The sequence below is a fragment of the Bubalus kerabau genome, chromosome 22, assembly GCF_029407905.1.
Source record: "Bubalus kerabau isolate K-KA32 ecotype Philippines breed swamp buffalo chromosome 22, PCC_UOA_SB_1v2, whole genome shotgun sequence".
NCBI classification, from domain to species: domain Eukaryota; kingdom Metazoa; phylum Chordata; class Mammalia; order Artiodactyla; family Bovidae; genus Bubalus; species Bubalus kerabau.
Genome location: NC_073645.1, coordinates 49,077,242 through 49,102,526, shown reverse-complemented (window position 1 = coordinate 49,102,526; position 25,285 = coordinate 49,077,242). Strand labels below are relative to the sequence as shown.

The window sequence follows — 25,285 nt, the reverse complement described above, 5'->3', positions numbered from 1 at the left end:
TTTGAAAACACACTTGGAACTGTACTTTTAGGGAAAACAGACTAGCTCCCAGTTTGGACTTTAGAGTTGACACTGGATAATTCAGAAGAATGTGCGGCCGCTCTCTCAGGAAGGGCCGGGGTGAAAGGTGAGTTCAGAGAGGGCCCTGGTGCAGAAGCACGTTGGGTGCCCGCTGTTGGCCCAGCCACAGAAGGCGGAACCCATAGCATACTTGGACCCTGGCATCTGGAAAAGCCCCCGGCTCCCACTTGTCCAGCCGAGAACAACTCCCTCCATCCCTGCCTGCCTTCCCCTGCCCCTCCCTTGAATGGGGCTATCCACGGAACTTTCCTGGCAGGAGGCCTGAAGTCTGTGACCTGCCAGGAAACATGACAGATGCACCCGTCAGAGCCAGATCAATTAAAATGAATCATGAGAAGTCCTCCTCCCTATCCGAGGAGCCTGAGCTTTTCCCTACAGAGATCATCATATATATATATATAACAGGAATTATTGAACTTCAGGCTTGGAAGGCTCTTGGAAGCTTCCACCCAACCTCTTTATCTTACAGCCTAGAAAGCTAAGTGAGGAAAGCCCTGTGAGTCACGTGACAGAGGCCATGCAGCCAGGCAGGGTCACGGCGGGACGGGGGCTGGGGAGGGACTCACTTGGTCTCTTCCCTGGAAACTCAGGGTGCCTGCGTTCTCCCCAGGGATGGCAGGAAGATCGAGGACAGGACGGAGCCTGGAGGGCTCTGTGTTGGGGATGCAGCAAAGATCTTTCACATCGAGAGCCAGTACTTTGATTCTAGATGTTTAAGCTGCTTACAGGGTCCCCTAGCAACTCCAGGACTCACACCCATACGTGCACCATACCGGCTAACATTTTAATAGAGAATTTCTTTGTTATATTAATTCTCTGATTAATAAAATGGCTTTCATTGTGCTAATATCTTATCATTTTACTTCTCTTTTTTGTTGTAGAGTCCAGCAAGATGAGATCTACCTTCTTCAATTTTTACACGTACAACACAGCATCGTTAATTGTACGTTAATATGTACAACAGCAGATCTCCAGAACGCACGCATCATGCAAAAATGAAACATTAATTTAGCTTCTGATCAGCACCTCCATGGCTCCCCCGGCTGACCCCTGCCCCTAGCAACCACCCCTCTGCTCTCTGCTCTAAGGAGTTTGACTCCTTTAGAGACCTCATATAAGAAGACTCATGTGGTATTTGTCCATCTATGACTGGCTTCAGTTCAGTTCAGTCGCTCAGTCGTGTCCGACTCTTTGCGACCCCATGAATTGCAGCTTATTTCACATCTAACAACGGTCTTCAGGGTCTTTCTTCCCTTTGCATATGACAAGCCTTCTCTCACTGAACAGTATCTCATTGTACACACATACACACCACGTTTCCTTCACCCGTTCTTCCATCGGTGGATGTACAGGTCTCTTCTGCACCTGACTGCTGTGAACAGTGTTGCAGTTAACGTGGGAGTGCCTGCCTTATCCAGATTCTGATTCCAGTTCATCAGGATAAGCAACCTGGAGTAAGATTGCTGGAGCATGGGACCCTTCTGTTTTTAATTTATTGGGGAACCTCCATGCCGTTTTCCATAGCGGATGCGCCATTTTACAATCCCACCAGCTGTGTACAATAGTCCCAAATTCTCTACCTTCTTGAAAACGTATGTTTATCTTTCTTGTTGTTTTGTTTTTAAATAACAGCCATCCAACGGGTATAAGCTGATGGCCCACTGTGGTCTTGATTTGCATTTCCTGATGGCTCCTGACGTTGAGCATCTTTTCATGTACCTACTGGCCATCTGTCTGTCTTCTTGGGAGAAATGTCTATTTAAGTCGTTGGATCATTTTTTAATTGGTTTATTTGCATTTGTTTGTATTTTTGCTATACAATTGTAGGAGTTTCTCAAATATTGTTGATATTAATCCCTTATCAGACCTGGGGTTGAAAAATTTATTCCCCCACTTCATAGGCTATCTTTTCATTCTACTGCTCCCTTCCTCTGTTGTGTAAATGCTTTTTAGTTTGATGTAGTCTACTTGACTTTTGGTGTCATTTCCAAGAAATCATTGCCAAGGCCAATGTTTAAAAGTTCTTCTCCTATGGTTTCCTTTAGGAGTTTTGTGGTTTCAGCCCTTAGGTTTAAGTCTTTAGTGCATTATGAGTTGATTTTGGTGTATTTTATTCCTAAATATTTTATTTATTTTTATGCTATTATAAATGGGATTGTCTTCATAATTTCTTTTACAGGTAGTATGTATAGAAATTCAACTTTTTTTCCCACGTTGTATCCTGCAACTTTCCTGAATTTATTAGTTCTAATAGTTTTTGGTGGAGTGTTTAGGGTTTTCTACATATATGAACATATCATCTGCAAACAGATAATTTTACTTCTTCCTTTATGATCTGGGTCCTTCTTACTGCTTTTTCTTACCTAACTGGTCTGGCCAGGACTTCCAGTATTAGATTAAATAGAAGGGATGAGAGTAAGCATCTTGTCTTATTTCCAACCTTAGAGAGAAGTTTTCAGTTCCTCATCATTGAGTATGATATTAGTTGACAATATATGACCTTTATTATGTTAAGTTACATGCCTTCTATACAAGTTTGTTGAGTTTTTAGCACAAACGAGTTTTGAATTTTGTCAAATGCTTTTTCTGCCTCTATTGAGATAATCGTACTTCATTCAATCAATGTAGTATATCACTTTAGCTAACTTTCATGTGTTGAATCATTTTTATTATTCAATCCTTATTATTTCCTTCCTTCTGCAGACTCTTAAGTTTTTGTTTGTTTTTAAGGTCCCTGAAGTGTAACGTTGGGTTGTTTAGTGGAGATCTTTCTGGCCAGCACCATAGATCATGGACCTAACTGACACAGACAGAACATTTCACCTAGTAGATGCAGCAGAATATACATTTCTCTCAAGTGTACAAGGAGCACTTGAGGATATATCACATGTTAGGTCATAAAACCACTAACAAATTCAAGAATATCGAAACCATACCAAGTATCTTTTCCTACCACAATAGAGTAAAGCTAGAAATCAGGAACAGAAGGAAAACTGGAATGCTACAAACACACGGAAGTTGAAAACCACACTCCCGAACAACCAACGGGTCAAAGAGGAAATCAAAGAGGAAATGGAAAATTATCTTGAGACAAAGGAAAAATGAAAACACAACATACCAACACTTGGCGAGGCAGCAAAAGCAACGCTAAGAGGGAATTCATAGTGATAAAGGCCTATGCTCATTTCTTATCTCAAACACACATAGCCCTGGTTGTTTTGAGTGCACAAGTAGTCACCCTACCGCCACCTAAAGATGAGCCCAGTTTTGAGCGGGCAAATAAACCCCTTTGAAGGTAGATTATGTGAAACTGAAGACAGTAAGGGATGGTGTGTAGGATGAGCTACATGGTTTGATTCATGGAAAATGGAGGAAATGGTAGTGACGCCCAGGAGCAAGGGTTCCGAGGCAGAGCTGTGCTCGCCTGACACGAGAGGGCGCGCTACTGACTTTTCTGTCTCCTCCACGATCAGATCTGCTTCCCTTTACTGTGGTCTCCCATCTCTTATTCCCTGAAAGCACTAACTGCAAAGGCAGCCAGGAGTTGTTCGGATTTTTAAGATACCGCAAAGCTGACAGACGGGGCCAGCGTCACTGCCTACCACTGACTCATGAGGTTCACCGCGTTGCCCTGAAATCCCGTTACTCACCGAGATTGTACCACATGTCCCTGATCTCGAAGCCAATCTGTCTCCGCATATCGCCGTACCTGAAAACCAGTGACAGGAAAAACACTGAGTCACTCCACACAGCATTTGAACATCAGGCTTGGATTACTTTTATTTACTTTTATTTTTGGCTGCACCATGCGGCACGAAGGATCTTAGGTCCCCGGTCAGGTTTTTGAACCTGTGACCCCTGCCTTGGAAGCGTAGAGCCCTAACCTACTGGGCCTCCAGGGAAGTCCAGACTTGGATTATTTTTACGTGCAACGAAAGTCTCCCATCCCTGAGGCCAATAAAGAGGGTGTCAAAGCATCAACTTCTTCTGCCCCCGAAAGGAATTGGAGGAGGAATTCAGCTGAAAACCTCACTTTCCCATCATCATGGATTACATAAGGGCCTCTCCTCTGTGGGAACATGGGGGAGACGGTGCAGAGAAATTCCTTTCCTTTCTTCCATCTCTCATGGCAGGAGAAAGAGAACCTGGTCCCTGGGCCCGAGGGGGAGTTTGCTTTGCATGCATATCATTAGCATCTAGGCACCAGACACCAGATGCCATTGCACAGCCTGGCACACAGTAAACACACCTCCCATGTTAAATTAAGCCCTGGAGTCTTAGGCAATCAGACCCTGGAAGGCCTCTTCTGTGGAGCTCCCAGTTCCCATCCTTCTTCATCATTTTCAATGTAAGGAAGGACTTAACACCAAGAGATGTCAACAAACATTCCCCCCGCCCCCGCCCATTTTTGTTTATCCCGGGAAAATAAATGCTAATTTTCTTCCCAGTGGGTCAGCAGAGGGGGTGCGTGTTTCATGAGTAAACAGAATTTGATGCTTCAGAAGATAAACCTTTATTAGTTTGTGAGCAATTTAACGTTTCCCTTTATTGCCTAAGGAAAAGGCTGATTATATTAAAAATAATAATTTGCAAAATGATCCCACAGTGTTGCAGCGTTGCAGCTGTGGATCGGCGCCTGCCCCGTGCATCCCTGTGTCAGCTGACATGGGAAGAAAGCTCTGATTACGGATGACCGAGTTGTGACTCCAGAGGCAGAGATCGGGCTGGTACCTCAACAGCCCCAGCTGGTGCCACCTTTCATCAGAGTCTTGTGTGCCCGAAGCACCTGTCTGTCACTTCCAGCAGGAAAGGACTACAGACCCTGTGATCATCACAACCAAGAAAGATAAACCTGGCAGCTCCCCTTGGAGAAGTCAGCCTTGGGAACATCCCGGTTGGACAGGTGCCAGGAGGCTGTACATGTGGAGAAACTGATAAGAGCGGGCAGTGTTACCACCCTTCCTCCGAGGACAAGCCGGTCCTCCGAGGTGAATGCAGTGCTGCCCAGCGACTGGGGCAGGTAAATTCTGTGAGAGAGAGGGGCTCTCGGCTCGGGTCTGCGCCCACCACCAAGATACAGTGAGCAGGGACCCGGCCACCCTTCGGTATCTAGCTGGCACCCCAAAACACCCCAGGGGCACACGATCTGAGCACAGTAAGGGGTGCTTCCTTTTGAGGCTCGGAGAGCTGTTTTTCATCCCCATTTTGCTCCCGTAGGAATGACAAAGGGGTCCCAGCAGCACAGGCCAGGTGAAGAGGCAGTTGGGTGCGTGATGACTGGGAAGACCATCCTCCCAGCATTTGCCAGGAGAGGAGGATCGGGGAGGGAATACCGTGCTCCATCCAGGGCAGATGCTTCCTCCCCAGGCCGGGGGGATGCTCGCTGTCCAGGGGGATGAGCTGCCTCCCAGCGGAGCACATATTTGGGGTAGCGGGGAGTGCAGCATTGCAGGGAGGACCCTGAGGACGCCAACACCCCAGCCTCTGCCTCCAGGTGCTCAGACTGCAGCACAGCGAGGGGGAGGCCAGAGGCCCCGAGGAGGTGACAGCCTGGTCCCGGGCAGGCGCTGTCAGTCACTAACACAGGCTCTAAAGTCCCTGGCAACTGCCAAGCAATTGCTTCCTGGTCTGGGATGGTAGCTCTTGAACAGTACGGGTGGTGAAAGCCAGGCAGATCTCCATCAGTGTCCGAGCCTCTCTCGCCCTGACCAAACTCCCTCTCTCAGGTCTTACTCTGATTCAAATTAAACCCCGAGGTTCAGAAAGGTAACGGGCAGGGGAGCCCCAGCTGTAGCGCCTTCGCCATTTCGGTCTGGATCACCAGGAGGGACCCGGTGGATGTCTCAAGCCGTACGGCGACTGGCCCCTCGTCCAGAGATGGAGTTGATGCAGGGACCGCAGGAGAGGGGAGCCGGCCCCGCCCCCTGCTTCTCCACACAGCGTCAGTGCTCCCAGTGCTGGCTGAGTGCTGGGTGGGACTCAAAGATGCTTGCCTTACACTGCTCAGCTACGCTTCACCATCTTCTCTGTGGAAAGTGATGCGTCTTCACAAGTATTTGAGAACAGGGAGGATGAGCAAATATCTGAGCATATATCCCTCATGAGAGTTAGGCCGCCTGGATAAAGGTGCTAAAAATGCCGTTTTAATAGTCAAGTGAGACACAGGAGTGCGAGGTTGGTACAGGAGGCATAAAGAGCTCGAAGGTGAAGGACAGAACCGCATCTCCCTGGCAGCAAGATTGATCTTTTCTCCGGCTTTAATAAAGCAGGCAGCTTTGACGAATCCATACACTTCTCAGCGTAATCCGCAAATACAGTCAGAGCTGCCACCGCAACTTAGGAGGGATTCCTGAGCCATTCAGCTGTTGTCTCCCAAGGAGGAGACAAGCAGCAGTGCGGAGGACCTGGGATCCAGAGCTGGCGGCTTTGGGGTTTTCGTAAGAGTCCATCCTGAAGACTGATGGTTGAGGGAACAGAGCTAGTCCTCGGGGGCGGGGGAGCAAGATGACTTGGCCAAGGTCACAGGGCAAGAGGAGAAGAGACTGCAAGTCTGCAGACTCCCACAGATCCCCGTCCCTCCCCCTGGCCCACACCTTGAGGACCAGAGAGGCAGGCGTCCACAAGTCACAGCACAGCACTGTCCCATCCCTCAAGCTGCACGTGTTACGTTTCATTCTTGCGGTAAGCCCATGCAGTGAGCAGAGATGTTCCCACAGCCACTTTCCCACTGAGGAAGCAGAGATTCCTGCTGCTGAAATGACACGCCTGTCTCCACAAAGCTGGGGTCACTAGGCACTCCGACCACACCCAGCTGCCCTGTGCCCACCCACACGGTGAGTGGACACCTTGAAAGGGCCAGCCCGAGGGGCCCCGAGAAGGATTCCTTTAGATGTGAGCCTGGATAGATCTCAGATCCCACATCCAGGCCTACAGCTCTAACCCAAAACAGCATGACTCTGGTCTCCCCAGCCTCATCTCAGCACCTGCTATCCTGAATCTTCACCCCAAGGAGCAGAAACAGCATGTCCACCAGAGACAGTCATCCAAGTTGAGGGGTCAGCAAACCAAGCCCCAGTCCCAGCACACAGGGAAAGTTACCTGACCACCCTGACCCACGGTCTCTTCATCTGTGGTATCGGGTATTGATGGCATGACGCATGTCTCCCAGGCTTTGGGGAGAACGAGACGTTGCCCTTGTTTGTCTGAGCAAACAGTGAAGTCAGGCTGGTCCTTCCTTTAGAAGCTTAGACTGGCCTCCTCACAGCATCCCCCCCATGGTTTCCATGGTCATTGAGACTAATTTGTTCAGCAAGCATCACTCATTGCTTCATGATTTACTGAATATGTCCTGGAGGCCAGCACAGAGCTAACATGGGAACAGTAATATAATGTGCAGAAGAGACACAGCCCACAGTTGTGCGGGGCCTGTTCGCATAGTAGCAGAGATGGGCCCAGGACATGCATGTACTTGTATATAGTTTTTCTCAAAGGGCCATGATCATGGTTCGTTAGGAAAAAGTGGTGTGGGTCCAGGTTGGCTGTGGGTGAAGTTCGCTCTGAGAGTAACGTTGACTTTCAGATTTGAAGAAGGAAAGCTGTAATTCAGACAGATATGGGACACAACCAGCAGGTGCAAAGGCCCTGTGGCGGTGGGGGGTGGGGGGAGGCAGCGGGTGCGGATAGGTAGGTATATGGACCACAGAAGGGAGGGAGGCTGGAGGACAGGGAGCTTGCCTTACTGTTTCCCCTTAAGAGGAGGGCTATGTTGCGAACCAAGGCTTCAGAGGCAGATCAGTAAGTTTCAAAAATTTTCTTGAAATGAGAAATATACTAAGCAGCACACACATAAATATATGTGCACAAGAGTTTCATGAGATAATGCTTAACTTTACTACCTGCCATGAACTCTAATGCTTTCTTATATTCTATTTGAGTTGGGGATAAAAAGGAAAGAAAGAGGTATGTTGGTCTTGGCTGGTGTGGGTTGAATTGTGTCCTCCATAAAAATCTGTTAAGATCCTAACTACTGCTGTCTATGAATGTGAGTGTGTCTGGAAGAGTGTCTTTGCAGAAGGAATCCTGCTAGCATGAGGTCATGCTGGACGGGGCAGGCCTTAAATCCAACCACTGGCATGCTTATCAGGAAAAGGAGACGTTTAAGGACAGAGACACAGGGAGGAGGGCCGTGTGAGGATGAAGGCGCAGCTGAGGAGCACGACCACAGCGAAGGACAGGGCCGCCCCAGAAGGTAGGAGAGAGGCGGGAAGTGCTCCCTCTGAGCTTCCAGGAGGAACCAACTCTGTCGATGCCTGGATTTCAACCTCTGGTCTCTGCAACTGGAAGACAATATATTGCCGTTACTTCGAGCCGCTCAGTTTGTGCTCATTGCTACCTTACGGCAGATGGCTCTAAAAAAAATCAATACAACGGCCCATTAGGTTGCGGTCCTGGCCCAACAAAGGGCTGAGATGCACAAGGGCTGATATCGAAAAATGCTGTCTTAAGGGGAAGACCACAGAATCATCGAGACTTGAGGAGCTCCATCCCTGAACGGTTGGATGGAGGAGTCTGACAACAGTGCAGAGAGGCTAAGATGGGAGAAGGAAAACCTACGATGGGGTTCTGGGAGCCCAGACAGGAGCCGGCCAGCAGCCAGAGCCAGGAGCAATGGAGGATGGGGAGAGACGGGAGGCATGCAGGGAGCTGGGGGAGATGATCGGTGAGCTGAGACTTTTTTTTTTTTTATGGGAAAGACTGGTAACTTCTGGGGAGGTGGGAGGAAGAGGGACCCCAGACTGATGGGAATAAGCCTAACTAGACACAGGGAGAGATGTGTCCTCCACTGCATAAAGTTTTATCACGGTCAGTAAAAACCACATCACTAAAAGATATGGTATATATTGACAACGGAATATTACTCAGCCATAAAAATAATGGAACGATGCCACTTGCAGGAGTTTGGATGGGCCTAGAGATGATCACACTAAGTGAAGAAGTCAGGCAGAGGAAGACAAGTATACGATGTTGCTTACGTGCGGAATCTAAAATGTAACACAAATGAATTTATTTACAAAACAGGAAGAGACAGAGAAAATAAACTTGGGGCTACCAAAGGGGAAAAGGACAGGGTGGGGTCATAAATGAGGAGTATGGGATTAACAGATGCACAGTGCTTGTATAAAATAAACAACAGTGATTTACTGTACAGTACAGGGAAATATATTCACTCTCTTACAATAACCTATAATGGAAAAAATCTGAAAAAAAAAAAAAAATACTGAGTCACTTTGCTATATCAGTTCAGTTCAGTTGCTCAGTCATGTCTGACTCTTTGCGACCCCATGAACCACAGCATGCTGGCCTCCCTGTCCATCACCAACTCCTGGAGCTTGCTCAAACTCACGTCCATTGAGTTGGTGATGCCATCCAACCATCTCATCCTCTGCCGTCCCATTCTCCTCCCGCCTTCAATCTTTCCTATCATCAGGGTCTTTTCAAATGAGTCACTTCTTCGCATCAGGTGGCCAAAGTATTGATGTTTCAGCTTCAACATCAGTCCTTCCAAAGAATATTCAGGACTGACTTCCTTTAGGATGGACTGGTTGGATCTCCTTGCAGTTCAAGGGACTCTCAAGAGTCTTCTCCAACACCACAGTTCAAAAGCATCAGTTTTTCAGTGCTCAGCTTTCTTTATAGTCCAACTCTTACATCCATACACGCCTACTGGAAAAACCATAGCCTTGACTAGATGGACCTTTGTTGGCAAAGTAATGTCTCTGCTTTTTAATATGCTGTCTAGGTTGGTCATATCTTTTCTTCCAAGAAGCAAGTGTCTTTTAATTTTATGGCTGCAGTCTCCATCTGCAGTGATTTGGGAGCCCCAGAAAATAAAATCTCTCACTGTTTCCATTGTTTCCCCATCTATTTGCCATGAAGTGATGGGATCAGATGCTATAATCTTAGTTTTCTGAATGTTGAGCTTTAAGCCAACTTTTTCACTCTCCTCTTTCATTTTCATCAAGAGGCTCTTTAGTTCTTCTTCGCTTTATGCTATAAGGGTGGTATCATCTGCATATCTGAGGTTATTGATATTTCTCCCAGCAATCTTGATTCCAGCTTGTGATTCATCCAGCTCCGCATTTCGCATGACGTACTCTGCATATATGTTAAATAAGCAGGGTGACAATATAAAACCTTGGTGTATTCTTTTCCCGATTTGGAACCAGTCTGTTGTCCCATGTCCAGTTCTAACTGTTGCTTCCTGATCTGCATATAGGTTTCTCAGGAGGCAGGTCAGGGGGTCTTGTATTCCCATCTCTTTAAGAATTTTCCACAGTTTGTTGTGATACACACGGTCAAAGGCTTTGGTGTAGTCAATAAAGCAGAAATAGATGTTTTATTGGAATTCTCTTGCTTTTTCCATGATCCAACAGATGTTGGCAATTTGATCTCTGGTTCCCCTGCCTTTTCTAAATCCAGCTTGAACATCTGGAAGTTCATGGTTCATGCACTGTTTAAGCCTGGCTTGGAGAATTTTGCACATTATTTTGCTAGCTTGGGAGATGAGTGTAATTGTGCAGTAGTTTGAACATTCTGTGGCATTGCCCTTCTTTGGGACTGGAATGAAAACCGACCTTTCCATTCATGTGGCCACTGCTGAGTTTTCCAAATTGTCTGGCATATTGAGTGCAGCACTTTCACAGCATCATCTTTCAGGATTTGAAAGAGCTCAGCTGGAATTCCATCACTTCCACTAGCTTTGTTCATAGTGATGCTTCCTGAGGCCCATTTAACTTCACATTCCAGGATGTCTGGCTCTAGGTGAGTGGTCACACCATCATGGTTATCTGGGTCATGAAGAACTTTTTTGTATAGTTCTTCTGTGTATTCTTGTCACCTCTTCTTAATATCTTCTGCTTCTGTTAAGTCCAAACCATATCTGTCCTTTGTTGTGCCCATCTTTGCATAAAATGTTCCCTTGGTATCTCTAATTTTCTTGAAGAGCTCTCTAGTCTTTCCCATTCTATTGTTTGCCTCTATTTCTTTGCATTGATCACTGAGGAGGCTTTCTTATCTCTCCTTACTATTCTTTGGAACTCTGCATTCAAATGGGTGTATCTTTCCTTTTCTCCTTTGCCTTCAGTTTCTCTTCTTTTCTCAGTTATTTGTAAGGCCTTCTCAAGCAAACATTTTGCCTTTTTGCCTTTCTTTTTCTTGGGGATGGTCTTGATCACTGTGTCTTGTACAATGTCACGAACCTCTGTCCATAGTTCTTCAGGCACTCGGTCTATCCAATCTAACCCCTTGAATCTATTTGTCACTTCTACTGTATAATCATAAGGGATTTGATTTAGGTCTTACCTGAATGGTCTAGTGGTTTTCCCTACTGTCTTCAATTTAAGTCTGAATTTGGCAATAAGGAGTTCATGATCTGAGCCACAGTCAGCTCCCAGTCTTGTTTTTGCTGACTGTATAGAGCTTCTCCATCTTTTGCTTAGAGCATTCATCTTCTCCTGTGAGAACTCCAAAATTGTAACTCACTGCTGAATAAGCGTCTACAGGAGAATGTTGGATTCCACCAAGAAAAGATACCCCACATCCAAGGGCAAAGGAGAAATCCCAGCAAGACTTTGCTATACACCAGAAACTTACTATTGTAAATCAACTATACTTCAGATAAAAGGAATGTAGTATCACTAATGTACGCAAGCCAAAAGCAGTTCACTTAACTCTGTCAAAAGGACCTTGGCATGGGTTACAGCTTGTTGAGTCTATCTCCTCTGGTTCCCTTCTAATTCTTATTATATAGTGAATTTATTTGCAATAATTTGAGCCTCTTGGGGGAAAAAATAGCACAAACACAAATTAAATATCATATTTTCTTTTATAATTTGGAACACTCTACCGCAGCTTCTTATTAGGTCACACGCAAAGCAAGGCTTGTCCCCGTGTACTCTTTCCTTTCGGTTCCCCTAAAAAGTAGTGTGTACATCAGTGTGCATAAACTCAACTCCTCACTAATGTTTTAGAACCCAGTGTTTAGAATGATGATGATTTTTTTTTTTTTTTTAATATGGTATTTGGTCCAGCAGTGAAACCTGTCCTCTAAGAACAGGCAAGTATTTGAGGATAGACTTCTATAGTTAAAATGAACCAAAAAAGAATGAGAAACACTCCGGGACCAAGTGAGGAAGAGGGTAACGGGAATGACACACGTTAGTCACACGAGTTCACCGACCCGGGGTTGCACCGGCCCGGGGTTGGCCATCCAGCATTACCCTCTCAGCGGACAGTTGTAAATGAGCATTTTATGCTTAGATCTGCTGGAGGCCCATTCATGAACCGCTTCCTCTCTCAGAAAGAAGTCTGGTTCTGAACACAGAAGCCCATTTGCAGTCACAGCACCCCATGGTCCCCACCAGGACGCATGATGTCTTCCAGATTAAAATGTCCACACTGGCTGCTAATTCCAAGCCAGCTCTTTCACACTGGACTCAAAATATCCTGAGCCCTGGGAATGTGCAAAGTGCGTGGGAGGGTGGAGGTGGGGGAATTAAGGACGGTCAGGTTTAGCATTCTGTCGACTTCTCTGTCCTTCGTTAGGAGTCACTAGCGCCAAGGACGTCTGAAGGTGAGTCAGTTAAATGTTCTTATTATGGACTTTAATTCCTACGGGTTATTTATTTCGTGGTTCATTGCCAAATCTTGTACTCAGTTTGGGTTGGACATAATCAGTGCTCTGCGCAGTATGGCCCATTCTTTTATGCTACTCCCGTGCACTTTGGGGAACGCCTCTGGAATAAATATCCTAATTATCTCCCCAACCTAGGTCATCGGGAGGACACGCAGCTGAACAGGAGAGAACGAACAGGCAGATCTTCTGATCCTGGCATTTTCTATTGTTCTGGGCTACAGAGCTGTCGACCCGGAAGATACGAGAAGCTGAGGGGTCTGCAGAGAGGAAGAGGAGCCGGGGGCGTGTGGGTTCCACGGATTCACAAACCCAGCAGCAGCAGACAGGCTGATGGGGAGACAGTCAGAGGCGATGAAACGGGATGGCACAACTCCACTTTCAGACCCCCTGGCCTTCCCTTCTAGAAAAAAGTAGCCACCTGCATTACGATGTCCACTGTGCTGGACGTCAGCACCCAGCCACTTGCCCAGACCACTGGGGTTAATCCCTGTGTCACTTGGTCCCTCATGCCCTGTGCCAAGTCCCAAGTGCCCCAATCCTGGCCACTCTCTCATGCTGCAACAACCCAGAGCACCTCTGCTTAGAGAGGGGGCCACACCCCTTAGGACCGCATAGCCCCTTTTGGGACTGGCTGTTCGCTGGCATGCAACCCGCTCCAGTGTTCTTGCCTGGAGAGTCCCAGGGACGGGGGAGCCTGGTGGGCTGCCATCTCTGGGGTTGCACAGAGTTGGACACGACTGAAGTGACTTAGCAGTAGCAGTAGCAGTTCACTGGCATGATGCTCTCTGGTAAACAACTCAGCCACCTTCACCACTGAAGCTCAGTACCACCACATGCCAACTCCAGGCTGCAAAGGCACCCAGGTGGCACTTGCGATCTACATCAGTCATGCTTTTTTTTTTTTAAATCTTTTTATCTTGTATTGGAGCATAGCCACTTAACAATGTGGAAGCCCTCCTAATATTTCTTCTGCAGGTTTTGCTTAGAAGTTAAAATTGCGCACGGATGGTAGAGTGTTTAAGGTGCAGCAAGAGGCAGGGAAAATGCAAACCTGCCTCGCGTCAGCCACGCGGCCTCGTAGGCCAAGAGTGCTCATGACAGACGCCGGAAATGGGGTCTCCTCGGGGCCCGTCACGGCTGCACACTGAGCTAGCAGCCCCGAAGAGGAACCCTGAGGTTGCCCCCGAGCTGAGACACTCCTGCAAAGACACCTTCTGGGACGCTTGGGGCTTTTTCCCTCGGGGGATCCATGGGACAATTTCAAAGGGGAAATCCGCATTTCTCCTCCCATGGTTGTGAGAGAGAGAATTCTAAAAGCCCGATCAGAGGCCCCGCCGGGTCAGGGAGGGCAGACACCAACTGGCCGTGTTTAATTTTCCGTGGCTCTGAAGCTCAGAAGGTACAGTGTGACGGGGAAGCAAACGTCTCCTTTGGCGGCCAAGGCTCATTTCCTGGCGTTGCTTTAGCTTGAACGTTAAGGCTCTTGCAGCAGCGAGGAAAGGGCCCGGGAAGAGAGAGGCTGCACCCTGACCTGGAGAATGCTCAGAATCAAGCCATTTTATTCTCCAAAGTGGGAAGGAGACGTCAGCTCTTTTCATGCAGGTTTCCAGTTTAAAAATAGGTTTTCTCCGCAGGTGTGTCTAAGGGTGGGCTGTGCTGGGAGCTTGGTAAAGACAGGGCCCCGCTGTCAGCTCGAACTGTCTGGATCCCAACCTCACCTCCATGAGGGAGACACATGCTCCCAGGATACAGGGACGGCTGAGCAGCTTTCCCCTTTGGAGATACCTTGGAATCTCTAACCCCTAGACACCGGGCTGGCAATGCCTTGGAACAGCATGGCACAGATGGATCACAAAATGATGAACAGGGATGGCTGACTCAGCACCGTGATGTGCTGATGAAATACTGATGTATTGATGAACAGATCCCCCATGAGGGTTCACTGTCTTCCCTCTGGGCACCCACAGAACTGAGATGCTGGTGAAACTGAGGCAGGAAGAGGATACAGGTCCTCAGAGAGCCCAAGGGTTGCAAAGAACCCCACGCAAGGGTTCTTTTCCTGACCCTGGACCAGGAGCTGTTCAGGACGCACTGCTGAAAGAGCCAGGTAGGAATCTTGTCTTTCCTGGGGCTTCTGAGAGGTTCTTAGGATAATAAAAGGGTGAGTTAAGCCCTTCAGATCTCCTGCTGGGAAGAGGCCCAGGGTCATCTCTGGCAAAGAAGGAACCCCAGACTGCTCACCACTGCACGATGGGCTGTCCCACAATTCCAACGTGCAACAGCTTCCATCAGAAGCTTCCTTGTTTCAAGCTTACACTGGAGAATTAAGCCACACACAAACCACATGTGGCGTGACATCAGCACAGCACACAGCAGAAGCAATTATGTCCCCAAACTCCCATTCTGTGCGGCACTAATAGTCTTGAATGGCAGGGACCGGCAACCCACCAGAATGAATCCAGCAATCTTCAACCTGGACTCACGGGTTAGAAAAGGCAATACCCAATTCATGACCTGAAACCACCCTCTCATTACACCATGATTGCATCTCAGTTGGTACCGAGTTGGCTTAGAGGCCATGAGAAGATGATTCTAATAGACTCGCAGGCTCCTGCCCGTGAATCTGGAGCTGCGTGGACTTACTTGTTAAGGATTTTCGCTCTCTTAGCACTTGAAAAATTCTCCAGCTGCAAGGACTCTTGAGTGAGGAAAGCGACGGCCAGGTGAAAATAATTGTTCCACAGCTGAAAACCAAAGAGGGGAGAGGCTGAGGTGTCGAACTGATTCATACAGGATCTCAAAACGGTCCGAGACATTTAGTGTTTGCCCAGCACATGCCTGTGAGATGTTACAAAGCTGTGTCCTCTGCATGCACCTGGCTGACCAGCTACCCACGGTGCGGCTCAGGGCTGAGGGTGGGCTCTGACTGCATGTGCTCAAATCCCAGCAGCTTGGCCACGTACTGAGGCAAACAACCCAATCTTTCTGTGCCTTGGTTTCCACAGATAAAGTGGGAACTTCAACAGTACCTATCTGATAGGGCTACTGAAGGAAGGATCGAAGGAATAAAGATACCTAGGGCCCCCCCAGCGGTGCCGAGTGGGTGGTGATGATCATGTGATATGTTTTAGCTCTTATTAACACATTACTGACCGGGGGACTTTTGCAGAAACTAATGCCTGTGGCTATAATACATCTCAGGTCAATAATGTATTAATATTATATCATGGAGCCCCTTACCTAACAGTATATAGATGTCTATAATTTATCATTTTTATGATACTAAAAATATATATAAACACTAGACGATTGAGAACAACATAAAAACACCCAACAGTTCGTATTTCAAGGACAGCTGTTGTTCAGTCGCTAATTTACAAACAGAGGTGAAAGTGAAATTGTTAGTTGCTCAGTTGTGTCCGACTCTTTGAGATCCCATGGATGGTAGCCTGCCAGGCTCCTCTGTCCATGGGATTCTCCAGACAAGAATACTGGAGTGCATTGCCATTTCCTTCTCCAGGGGATCTTCCTGACCCAGGAATCAAACCTGGGTCTCCTGCATTGTAGGCAGATTCTTTACCATCTGAGCCACCAGGGAATCATAAACAAAGGTAATAACTGTTGCATCAAGTGAGATGATTATGAAGAGTTACATAAAAATAAGGTGTTAATAATAACTGACTATCTTCAGTTACCAGATAAATACTGGCAAGTTTCAAGCATGGATGTAGCTAAAGGCTTCATGTATCTGCTACTCTTCATAAGTGGCATTTCTTCAGGATGAGAGCATTTCATTTGGTTGCCAGGGAACCAGGTAAGTGCTGGTCCCCTTAGCTCACAGATGAGGTTCAGAGACTTGCCCCCAAACACAGAAAACACAGAACAGAACAAGGTGAAGCAGAACAAGGGTCTCCAGTGGCTCACCCCAGACCTCACAAGCCAAGGCACTTTCTCTTTTATTTAGGCCCTTTGAGCGACTGATCTGATCTGATCTGACTGGGTTGCCAAAATGTTCGTTGAAGTTTTTCCATAGGGTGTCACGGAAGAAACCTGAACAAACTTTTTGGCCAACGCAATATAATAAACAGGGTGGCTCAAATCAGTAAAGTACAAGTTTCTTCTTTTGTTTTTGGAACTAACACCAGCCCTGATGCCCACCCATCCCCTCGCAATGCCCTTCTCTCACAGCTCTAGCAGGGATGCCTGGCCCATGTTGGGGTCAGGGTCATCCTGCTGCTCATAAAAACAGCATCAACAGAAATACAAATGTGTCTTTTTAAATGCCAGCTTCACTAACTCTCTCTTCCTTCCCTGCATTCACACAAGGCCAGGACGACAGCTGATTTACAGGTAACCTAAAACCCCACCCTAGGAGATGTTTAGGGGAACAGTGTAGTTGAACACCCTGAAGGAGGTTCCCTTGTGGACTGCATGCCTGGAGACTTAGCATGTCCACCTATAAAGCAAGACTGGAACTCAGAGGAGATTTTTGTACCCTGAGGAACTAGGAGGTTGACTGCTGCTCACCTCAAAACGCCCCTGGCCACTTTAGAGCCAGAGCAGGGCTGGGGGCCCCCAGGAGCTGGAAGCATCTGGCCTGGGGGATGTGGGGTGATGACTTCTGTGATGTCTCTCTCCCAGGGTGCAGCCTAAGTCTATGCGTGGGGAATGTGAGGCGGCCCAAGTGTGGGGCAGTCTGCAAAGCCAGGCCTGTGCTCTGCAGATGTGTGGGGGATAGGACAGCCTGGAAAGAGTGAGGAGCTGTTCAAGGCTGGAGCGGACTAAAGTCACATGGAAACTGAATGCACAGGGGAGGGCAGGTATGTAGGAGGAGCACGGGGGTGTTCAGGGCAATGAAACTAGATGCACGTCATTATACATTTGTCCAAACCCACAGAATGGACAACACATCTGCAGGGAGCCCTGATGCAAAGTAAGCACTCAGGGATTATGATGGGTGAGCGTGGGTGCAGCAGTTGCGTCAAATGCACCATCTGGTGGGGGATGTTGATGTGGGGAGGCTCTGGGTGCTGGAGGCGGGGCGTTTCTGGGAAATCTCTGTACCTTCCTCTTAATTTTGCTGTGAACTTAGAGCTACCCTTTAATAAAATACCAGAGAAGGCAATGGCACCCCACCCCAGTACTCTTGCCTGGAAAATCCCATGGATGGAGGAGCCTGGTAGGCTGCAGTCCATGGGGTCGCTAAGAGTCGGACACGACTGAGCGACTTCCCTTTCACTTTTCACTTTCATGCATTGGAGAAGGAAATGGCAACCCACTCCAGTGTTCTTGCCTGGAGAGTCCCAGGGATGGGGGAGCCTGGTGGGCTGCCGTCTCTGGGGTCACACAGAGTCGGACACAATTGAAGTGACTTAGCAGTAGCAGTTAATAAAATACAAAAATTTTAAAAATCACATAAAAATACAAACATTAATAAAACCTATAACGGTTTCCCTGGCATTCCAGTGGTTAAGAATCTGGACTTCCACTGCAGGGGGTGTGGGTTTGATCCCTGGTAGGGGAAGTAAGATTCCACATGTTGTACAATGCAGCCAAAAAAACAAAACAAAAAACCAACCAACCAGACAAAAAAAAAAAATCCCTGTAAGCTCTGCATGATTTGAGCTGTGACAACTAACAGCATTCACGATGCCGACCTGAGAAGCAACAAGTTCCGTGATTGGGTCAACAGAACCTGAACGTTGGTCTGGGGGCTGGTGAGCGCTGATAATGGTGTGAGTGTGGTGGTCTTACTCTAGTTATGTAGGGGAAGGCCTCTGTTTGTATGAAGTATGTACTACAGATTGGGGGAGGTGATAGGACGTCAAGCTGGCAGCTCACCAGGAGAATGTTGAGAATAAGAGCTCTTGGTGCTGTACTTGCCAGAAACGAGAAGCAGACTGGGAGGGGCAGAGGGACGCAGAGGGCAGAGTAGCAGCCCACAGGGAGGAGTAGTTTAAAGGAGAAGGAAGTGTCTGGGAACACCAGGATATCAAAACATGGAAATGTGCCTTGTGGGAGGACCTGCTGCCTGGAGCACATTCGGAAGCCAGTGTTGGCCATGCAGCACCCAGGCCTCGCCCTGGGTATGGGAGGATGAGAACCTCCTAGAGTGGAGCAATCAAACCACACCTGTCAAGGGATAAGGGCCAAAAGAGCTCATCGCAGCCAAGGCGTTGGGCATGAGGGGAGCTTCCAGAGGACCAAAGGCATGAAGACAGTGCACAGGGTCAGCAATAACTCATAACACACTCTCAGCAGCCACACCTGAAACACACAGCCGTCTGTGTGTGTGGCTCAGCACCTGATGGGCAGGGCCTACATGGATAAAAGGAGAAAACCTAATGAAAGACACAAAAAAGGCACAAATATTCCTGTGTGGGATGGAAAAAATAAATACTGCCAAGTATTCTCCCAAATGCTGTTACAATTCTACTACAGTCTTTTATGAACTCAACAGAACCAATTAAAATGTAAACAGCATGTTTCAAAAGTTTAACAAGGTGATTTGGAATTTCACATCGAAGAGGAAATGCAAAAAAGTCAAAATACTTTTGCAGTAACATCCTAGCCAGGAAGACCTGGCTCTACTAGCTGGGTATAAAACCCATAGTTAATAAAACAAAAAACAGAACGGATACACACTTGCATCTGTAATTGTGGGTTTTCTTGGTGGCATGTAAAATCATTGGGAAAGAATAATTTATTCATAAAATCATGAAGGGAAAAGTAAACGTAAACTCCAGCTTCCAGCAGATGTAGATAAACAAGGACAGGGAACTACATTCAATGTCTTGTAATAACCTATAATGGAAACCTGTGAAAAGGAATCTATATATATAGATATACGAATATAGAAATCTATATAGAGACGTATAAAATTGAATCACTTTGCTGTACATATGAAGCTAATGCAATGTTGTAAAATAACTATACTTTGATTTTAAAAAATGATTAAGGAAAAGAAATCACAGATAGATTCAATGTTAGAAAGTTTTTTTTTTTTAAAGCAGAAACACAAAGCATTATCAGATACCAACTATAAACAAAACAGTTAAATTTATAATCAAAGAAGGATTTGCCAAGCAAAAAATAAAACCCAAGAAGCCATTTAAAAGAACTGACAAATTTGACTACAGAAAAATTAAGTATTTCTATACAATAAACCTAAACCCATGACTAGACTATATCAAGAATTTCAACTTACAAAAAATATGACATATAGCACAATAGAAAAATGAGCCGAGAAAATGGACAGTTCATACTAGAAATCCTCACAGCCAGTGAGTACTCTCAACCCAACTAGCAATCAGAGAACTATCAACAAAAATAAGAATCAACAATTTTAAAGAAACTGGTATTGGAGAAGACCTGGACAATGATGCTTTGCAGAGAAGGCTGGTGAGACTGCAAATTGCTAGAGCATTTGAGGATGGTAATTTATCAGTGTCCATCAAACTTGAAATTTCTCACCATCCAGTCTGGCAATTATGCTTCCAGACACCAGCAATGCTGCCCTGAGATGGCTGTCACACTGTTCACAGAAGCACTGCCTGGAAAGGGGAGAAACCGGAACCAGCCTGCAGGTCAGCAGAGCAGGAAGGCCAGCACCAGTGTTGATGCATTTACACTGTGGAATAGGACAGAACCGAAAACCAGGAGAGCATGACCCCACTTACGTGTAAAGCCAAAAGAATCCCGGTCTTGGTCCAGATATAGCTGACTCCTGGGTGTGAACTACTCGAGCCCACTTACAGGTAGATATTCTTCATTAGCAAATACTACAGTAATGCACGGTCTGTTGTTGGTTGAATTATACTCAGATCAACCACCTTCCCCAACCTTCCCACACTCTTCAAGGGCCAGCTGTACATGCTTGAAGAAGCCTCAGAGATAACACACACAATTATTCTAAAAGTTAACCAGCAGTTGGAAGGAAATCCAAAAAAGAGGGGATATATGTATACACATGGCTTCCTTGGTGGCCAGACTGTAAAGAATCTGTGTGCAATGTAAGAGACCTGGGTTTGATCCCTGGGTCGGTAAGAGCCCCTGGAGAAGGGAATAACTACTCACTCCAGGATTCTTGCCTGGAGAATCCCTTGGACAGATGAGTCTGGCAGGCTACAGTCCCATGGGTCACAAAAAATTGGACACAACTGAGCAATGAACACTTTCACTTTCTTTTCACATGCATGCATGTATGTATGTGTGTGTGTATATATATATATACACACACACATATATATACATATACATACATATACATATATACATACATATATATATATAGCTAATATTCATTGGAGGGGCTCATGCTGATGTTGAAGCTCCAATACTTTAGCCAACTGATACAAAGAGACGACTCATTGGAAAAGACCCTGATGCCAAGAAAGATTGAAGGCAGGAAGAGAAGGAGACAACAGAGGATGAGATGGTTGGATGGCATCAGTGACACAACGGACATGAGTTTGAGCAAACTCATTCAGGAGATGGTGACGGACAGGGAAGCCTGGCGTGCTGCAGTTGGACATGACTTAGCGGCTGAACAACAACAACAACAGCATACAGCTGGACTTCCCAGGTGGGACTAGTGGAAAAGAACCCACGTGCCAGTGCAGGAGACATAAGAGACACGGGTTCGATCCCTGGGTTAGAAAGATACCTGGAGGAGGGCATGGCAAACCACGCCAGTATTCTGGCCTGCAGAATCCCATGAATAGAGGAACCTGGTGGGCTATAGTCCACGGGGTCATGAAGCGTTGGACACGACTGAAGTGACTTAGCATACAGCACACGGCTGATGCACTTCATTGTACAGCAGAAACTAACATAGCACTGCAAAGCAACCATACAAAGTGAGGTCGCTCCGTCGTGTCCAGCGCTTTGCGATCCCATGGACTGTAGCCTACCAGCTTCCTCCATCCATGGAATTTTCCAGGCAAGGGTACTGGAGTGGATTGCCATTTCCTTCTCCAGGGGATCTTCCCACCCCAGGGATCAAACCCGGGTCTCCTGCATGGCAGGCAGATGCTTTACTGTACCCCAAGTTTAAAAACATACTATTTGGTAAATACTAAGCAATGAATAAATATTTGTTGACATTAAAAAAAAAAAAAAGCGACCCAGCAGAGGGAGAAAAAGGTGAAAAAATGGGAAGGGAGCTTTCCTATTTTATTCAATGGGCTGACTTACACTGCATAAATATTTCACAAGAATGTTTTAGGACGTGATAACAAACATTAAGCAGAGAAAATAATAAAAAAATTTAAACTGAAAAATAGTAACATTTTTAGGTACACAGTACCTGATATATTACTACATACTTCTATTCTATAATGCTGATGAAACATTCTTAATTTAATAAAATGATACAAATGCAGTTACTTAAAAAACAGAAATAAGACTCAAGCTTTCGAGAATGAGCTTATGGTTGCTGAGGAGAGGATGCGGGGGGAAGGGGGAGTTTGGGATGAATAGGTACACACTGCTATATTTAATGGAGAAGGAAATGGCAACCCATTCCAGTGTTCTTGCCTGGAGAATCCCAGGGACGGGGGAGCCTGGTGGCCTGCCGTCTACGGGGTCGCACAGAGTCAGACACGACTGAAGTGACTTGGCAGCAGCAGCAGCAGCAGCAGCTATATTTAAACTGGATAAGCAACAAGGACCTCCTGCATGCAGCACAGGGAACTCTATTCAATGCCATGTGGCACCCGGGATGGGAGGGGGTTTGGGGGAGAACGGACACATTAATCTGTACAGCTGAGTCCCTTTGCTGTTTCCCTGAAATTATCACAATATTGTTTGTTAACTGGCTACATCCCAGTACAAAATAAAAAATTTTTTTAAATTAAAATTAAAAAAATGATATAAGAAATAAGGGCACAGGCACCTAAGAACTTAATCTAATAACCAAGTATCACATTTAGCTCTAAGTTTTCAGAAGACAAGGTGAATGGGAAAGTAGATGGGTGTCTAATTTTTGTTATCTGTTGACCCAGGTTTGAGTAGGACCACCCTCTGGGTATACCTAAAGTGGTTCAGGTTCTTTCTCCATGAACAGTCCAACCCAGGAAACTAAAAACCTGTTTGCCCCTGGATGCTTTGATTTGCAAACTTTAGTAAATGAAACAAATAATAGCAAAACCATGATTAGCAGAAATGTACCTGAAGTGTGGTGGGAATGAGAGTCCCAAATAGTAGATGCATAATAAGAAACCATACCAGGCAAAAATCAATCGATCAGTTAAATCACACACACACGCAGATGCACACACACGCAATCCACAAGCACCGGAGGAGGAGGGGGTGGATGGGAGGATCGGCTCACCACAGCCAAGGGCTGTTGAGGGGCTGGGACCTTGTGCCTGGTAAGGGCCACTTCAGGCAGCACAAAGCCGGCGGGGAATATATCAGGGGAAAATCGAGTTCTACGCGCGAGCTGGGCTCAGCGATGCAGACCCATAGTGCCTCCCGGGCTGATTCTCATCACATCGGATAGCCTGAGACAATCTTGGCAGCCAGGCCGACTGAGACGCGGCTGCCTCCCTGCTCAGAGAGTCCCTAACTTGTCACTCTGATTCAAGACTTTCTCTCTGAAACAGCTCCATCTCCTTCCTCGCTAAATTGAGCAAATACCCCAAAGGCATCATTTTCAATCCTCGGGTTTCAGTAGCACGTATTGTAAATTGCATTTCCACACCTTAAATGGGAAACTGATTAAGTTCAAGGATTAGAAATATAAGATATGGGCTCAGACCAGCAATTTGTTTTAACATGATTTCCCAACAAAGGTCGTGTCTACCCCTTCTCTCACCTGCAGCTCAAAGTTGGCTTGATCCAGAAATTTTTTGTTCAGCATATCTGCATACTGATTAATCGCTCGCAGGAAGACTCTGAAAGATCAAGAGAAAATTACATAATTACACACTTCTGCTCTGGCACCTTTGGAGGTTCGGCATTTCAATTAGCTACAATCTGAGACTGTCTGGCAAGTGAACTCTCTAAGTCCTGTGAAAAGCTGCGAAGTTTTGCCAATGCAAAGCCCAGAGAATTATATGCAGATGTTCTTCAAATTAATCAAGGAAACTAGCACACGCAGAAGAAAAGAAACAGACCAAAATAACAGAGTCTGAAAGTAACATATGAAAACTATCACTAAAAAAAAACAAACCCACTTTTTTTTTTTTAAAGAAGAGGTGCAAATTAAATCTTATTCTCGAGTCACAATATATTCGTGTTATATTATAAAATTGGTCTTTGCTTCGCTGACTTTTTAAAGTTAAGCATTCAAAAGTGCTGTTACACACGATCTGGCTTGGATTGATTTGGTATGTAGACTGGAAAAAAATGCAGAACAATCTGAAAAAGATGAGAATCATGTTTCATTTGGCAGAAAAAACTGAGGACTTAAGCCTGGGACATAGCATCTCACATTGCTCTGAGAGACCGCTCAGAAGACGTAAAGGAGGAGCTGGGATACACAGTACTTTTGCAACAAAGATGAGGCACTCAGAACCTCAGAAAATTACTGTTCCTTAAAGGAAACCTGATTATCCCAACTTAAGGAATTTATCGGCTTTTCTATAGATAGTAAGACATGAGTCTGGGATCAAGGAAGCCGTTCCTTTGATCTGCACCTCAGCTCTCTGGGGCCAGAGTCCCGTGCTTTCTCACCCTGGGTTCCCTCAGGGCTCACCGCCCTGGACAGCTGTAATGTGATGACGTGATGGGTGCAACGTTTCCTTTATTTACTGATTCGGCAGCAACATATCTTTTCTATCAAAAGGTGAAAAATCACGGAAGCTTGGAAGTATGGTTGACCTCAGTACCATGTGTCCACCAAAGGCTAGTTTTAGTCACTGTTTACTTGTTTAAATAAAAAAAGCTTTAGTAGAGACGAGAGTCATTTGACAAGAGTTTCAGCAGGAATTTGAATTCATCCATTCACCAACGCGGTACCATTGCGAGCATGCAGAACAAAATATCACATCCTTCCACACCCTGACTTTTACTTTTCCGTGATGGAATATGCAACTCGAGGATGTCCTAAGCGACTCCAGTGCTCAGCCTTTCCCAAGCTTCTTCATTCAGTAGATTTGTCTCATTGCTCTGCAGAGTGTTTACAACAAAGCTTAGTCCAGGTCCTTCTTTTTAAATGACCCTTCTCCCTCTGCACAAAAGCAGGATGTGAGAGCAGCTAGCATCAGGTCACAGATAATAAACTTCATTATCCTCCCTCCATTTAGACAGCAGGAAGCAGCCACAGAGTGTAAGAGAAATCTAGGTTACTTACTAGGAACTGATGCTGATAAGAGGATCTCTTTAGCTATGCATGCCTGGAGAAGGTCCCCAGCCTGGACAGTCCCAGAGCCACTAAAGGCCAGTTAGCCCGGGAGGATGGGGAGAGGACAGGGCCACCTGGGGCTTTAAGGAGGTCTCCATCACCACCTCCTGCCACCACCTCCTGCCCAACACTCGCTGTCATGCAGGTTTCTCTGGCACAAG

The 25,285-nt window shown here is 46.3% G+C and overlaps 1 protein-coding gene across 6 annotated transcripts in view; it reads right to left on the bottom strand.

Annotated features, from left to right (window-relative positions):
• DOCK1 (dedicator of cytokinesis 1) overlaps positions 1–25,285 on the bottom strand; it is a 560,005-nt gene that overhangs the window by 93,923 nt on the left and 440,797 nt on the right. For all 6 annotated transcript variants that reach the window (XM_055560921.1, XM_055560923.1, XM_055560922.1 and 3 more), the window contains 3 exons: positions 23,595–23,673; positions 15,419–15,519; positions 3,732–3,790 (listed from right to left, as the gene is read on the bottom strand). In XM_055560921.1, the coding sequence (XP_055416896.1) occupies positions 3,732–3,790; positions 15,419–15,519; positions 23,595–23,673 (239 nt within the window). The remainder of the gene's footprint in view (positions 1–3,731; positions 3,791–15,418; positions 15,520–23,594; positions 23,674–25,285) is intronic.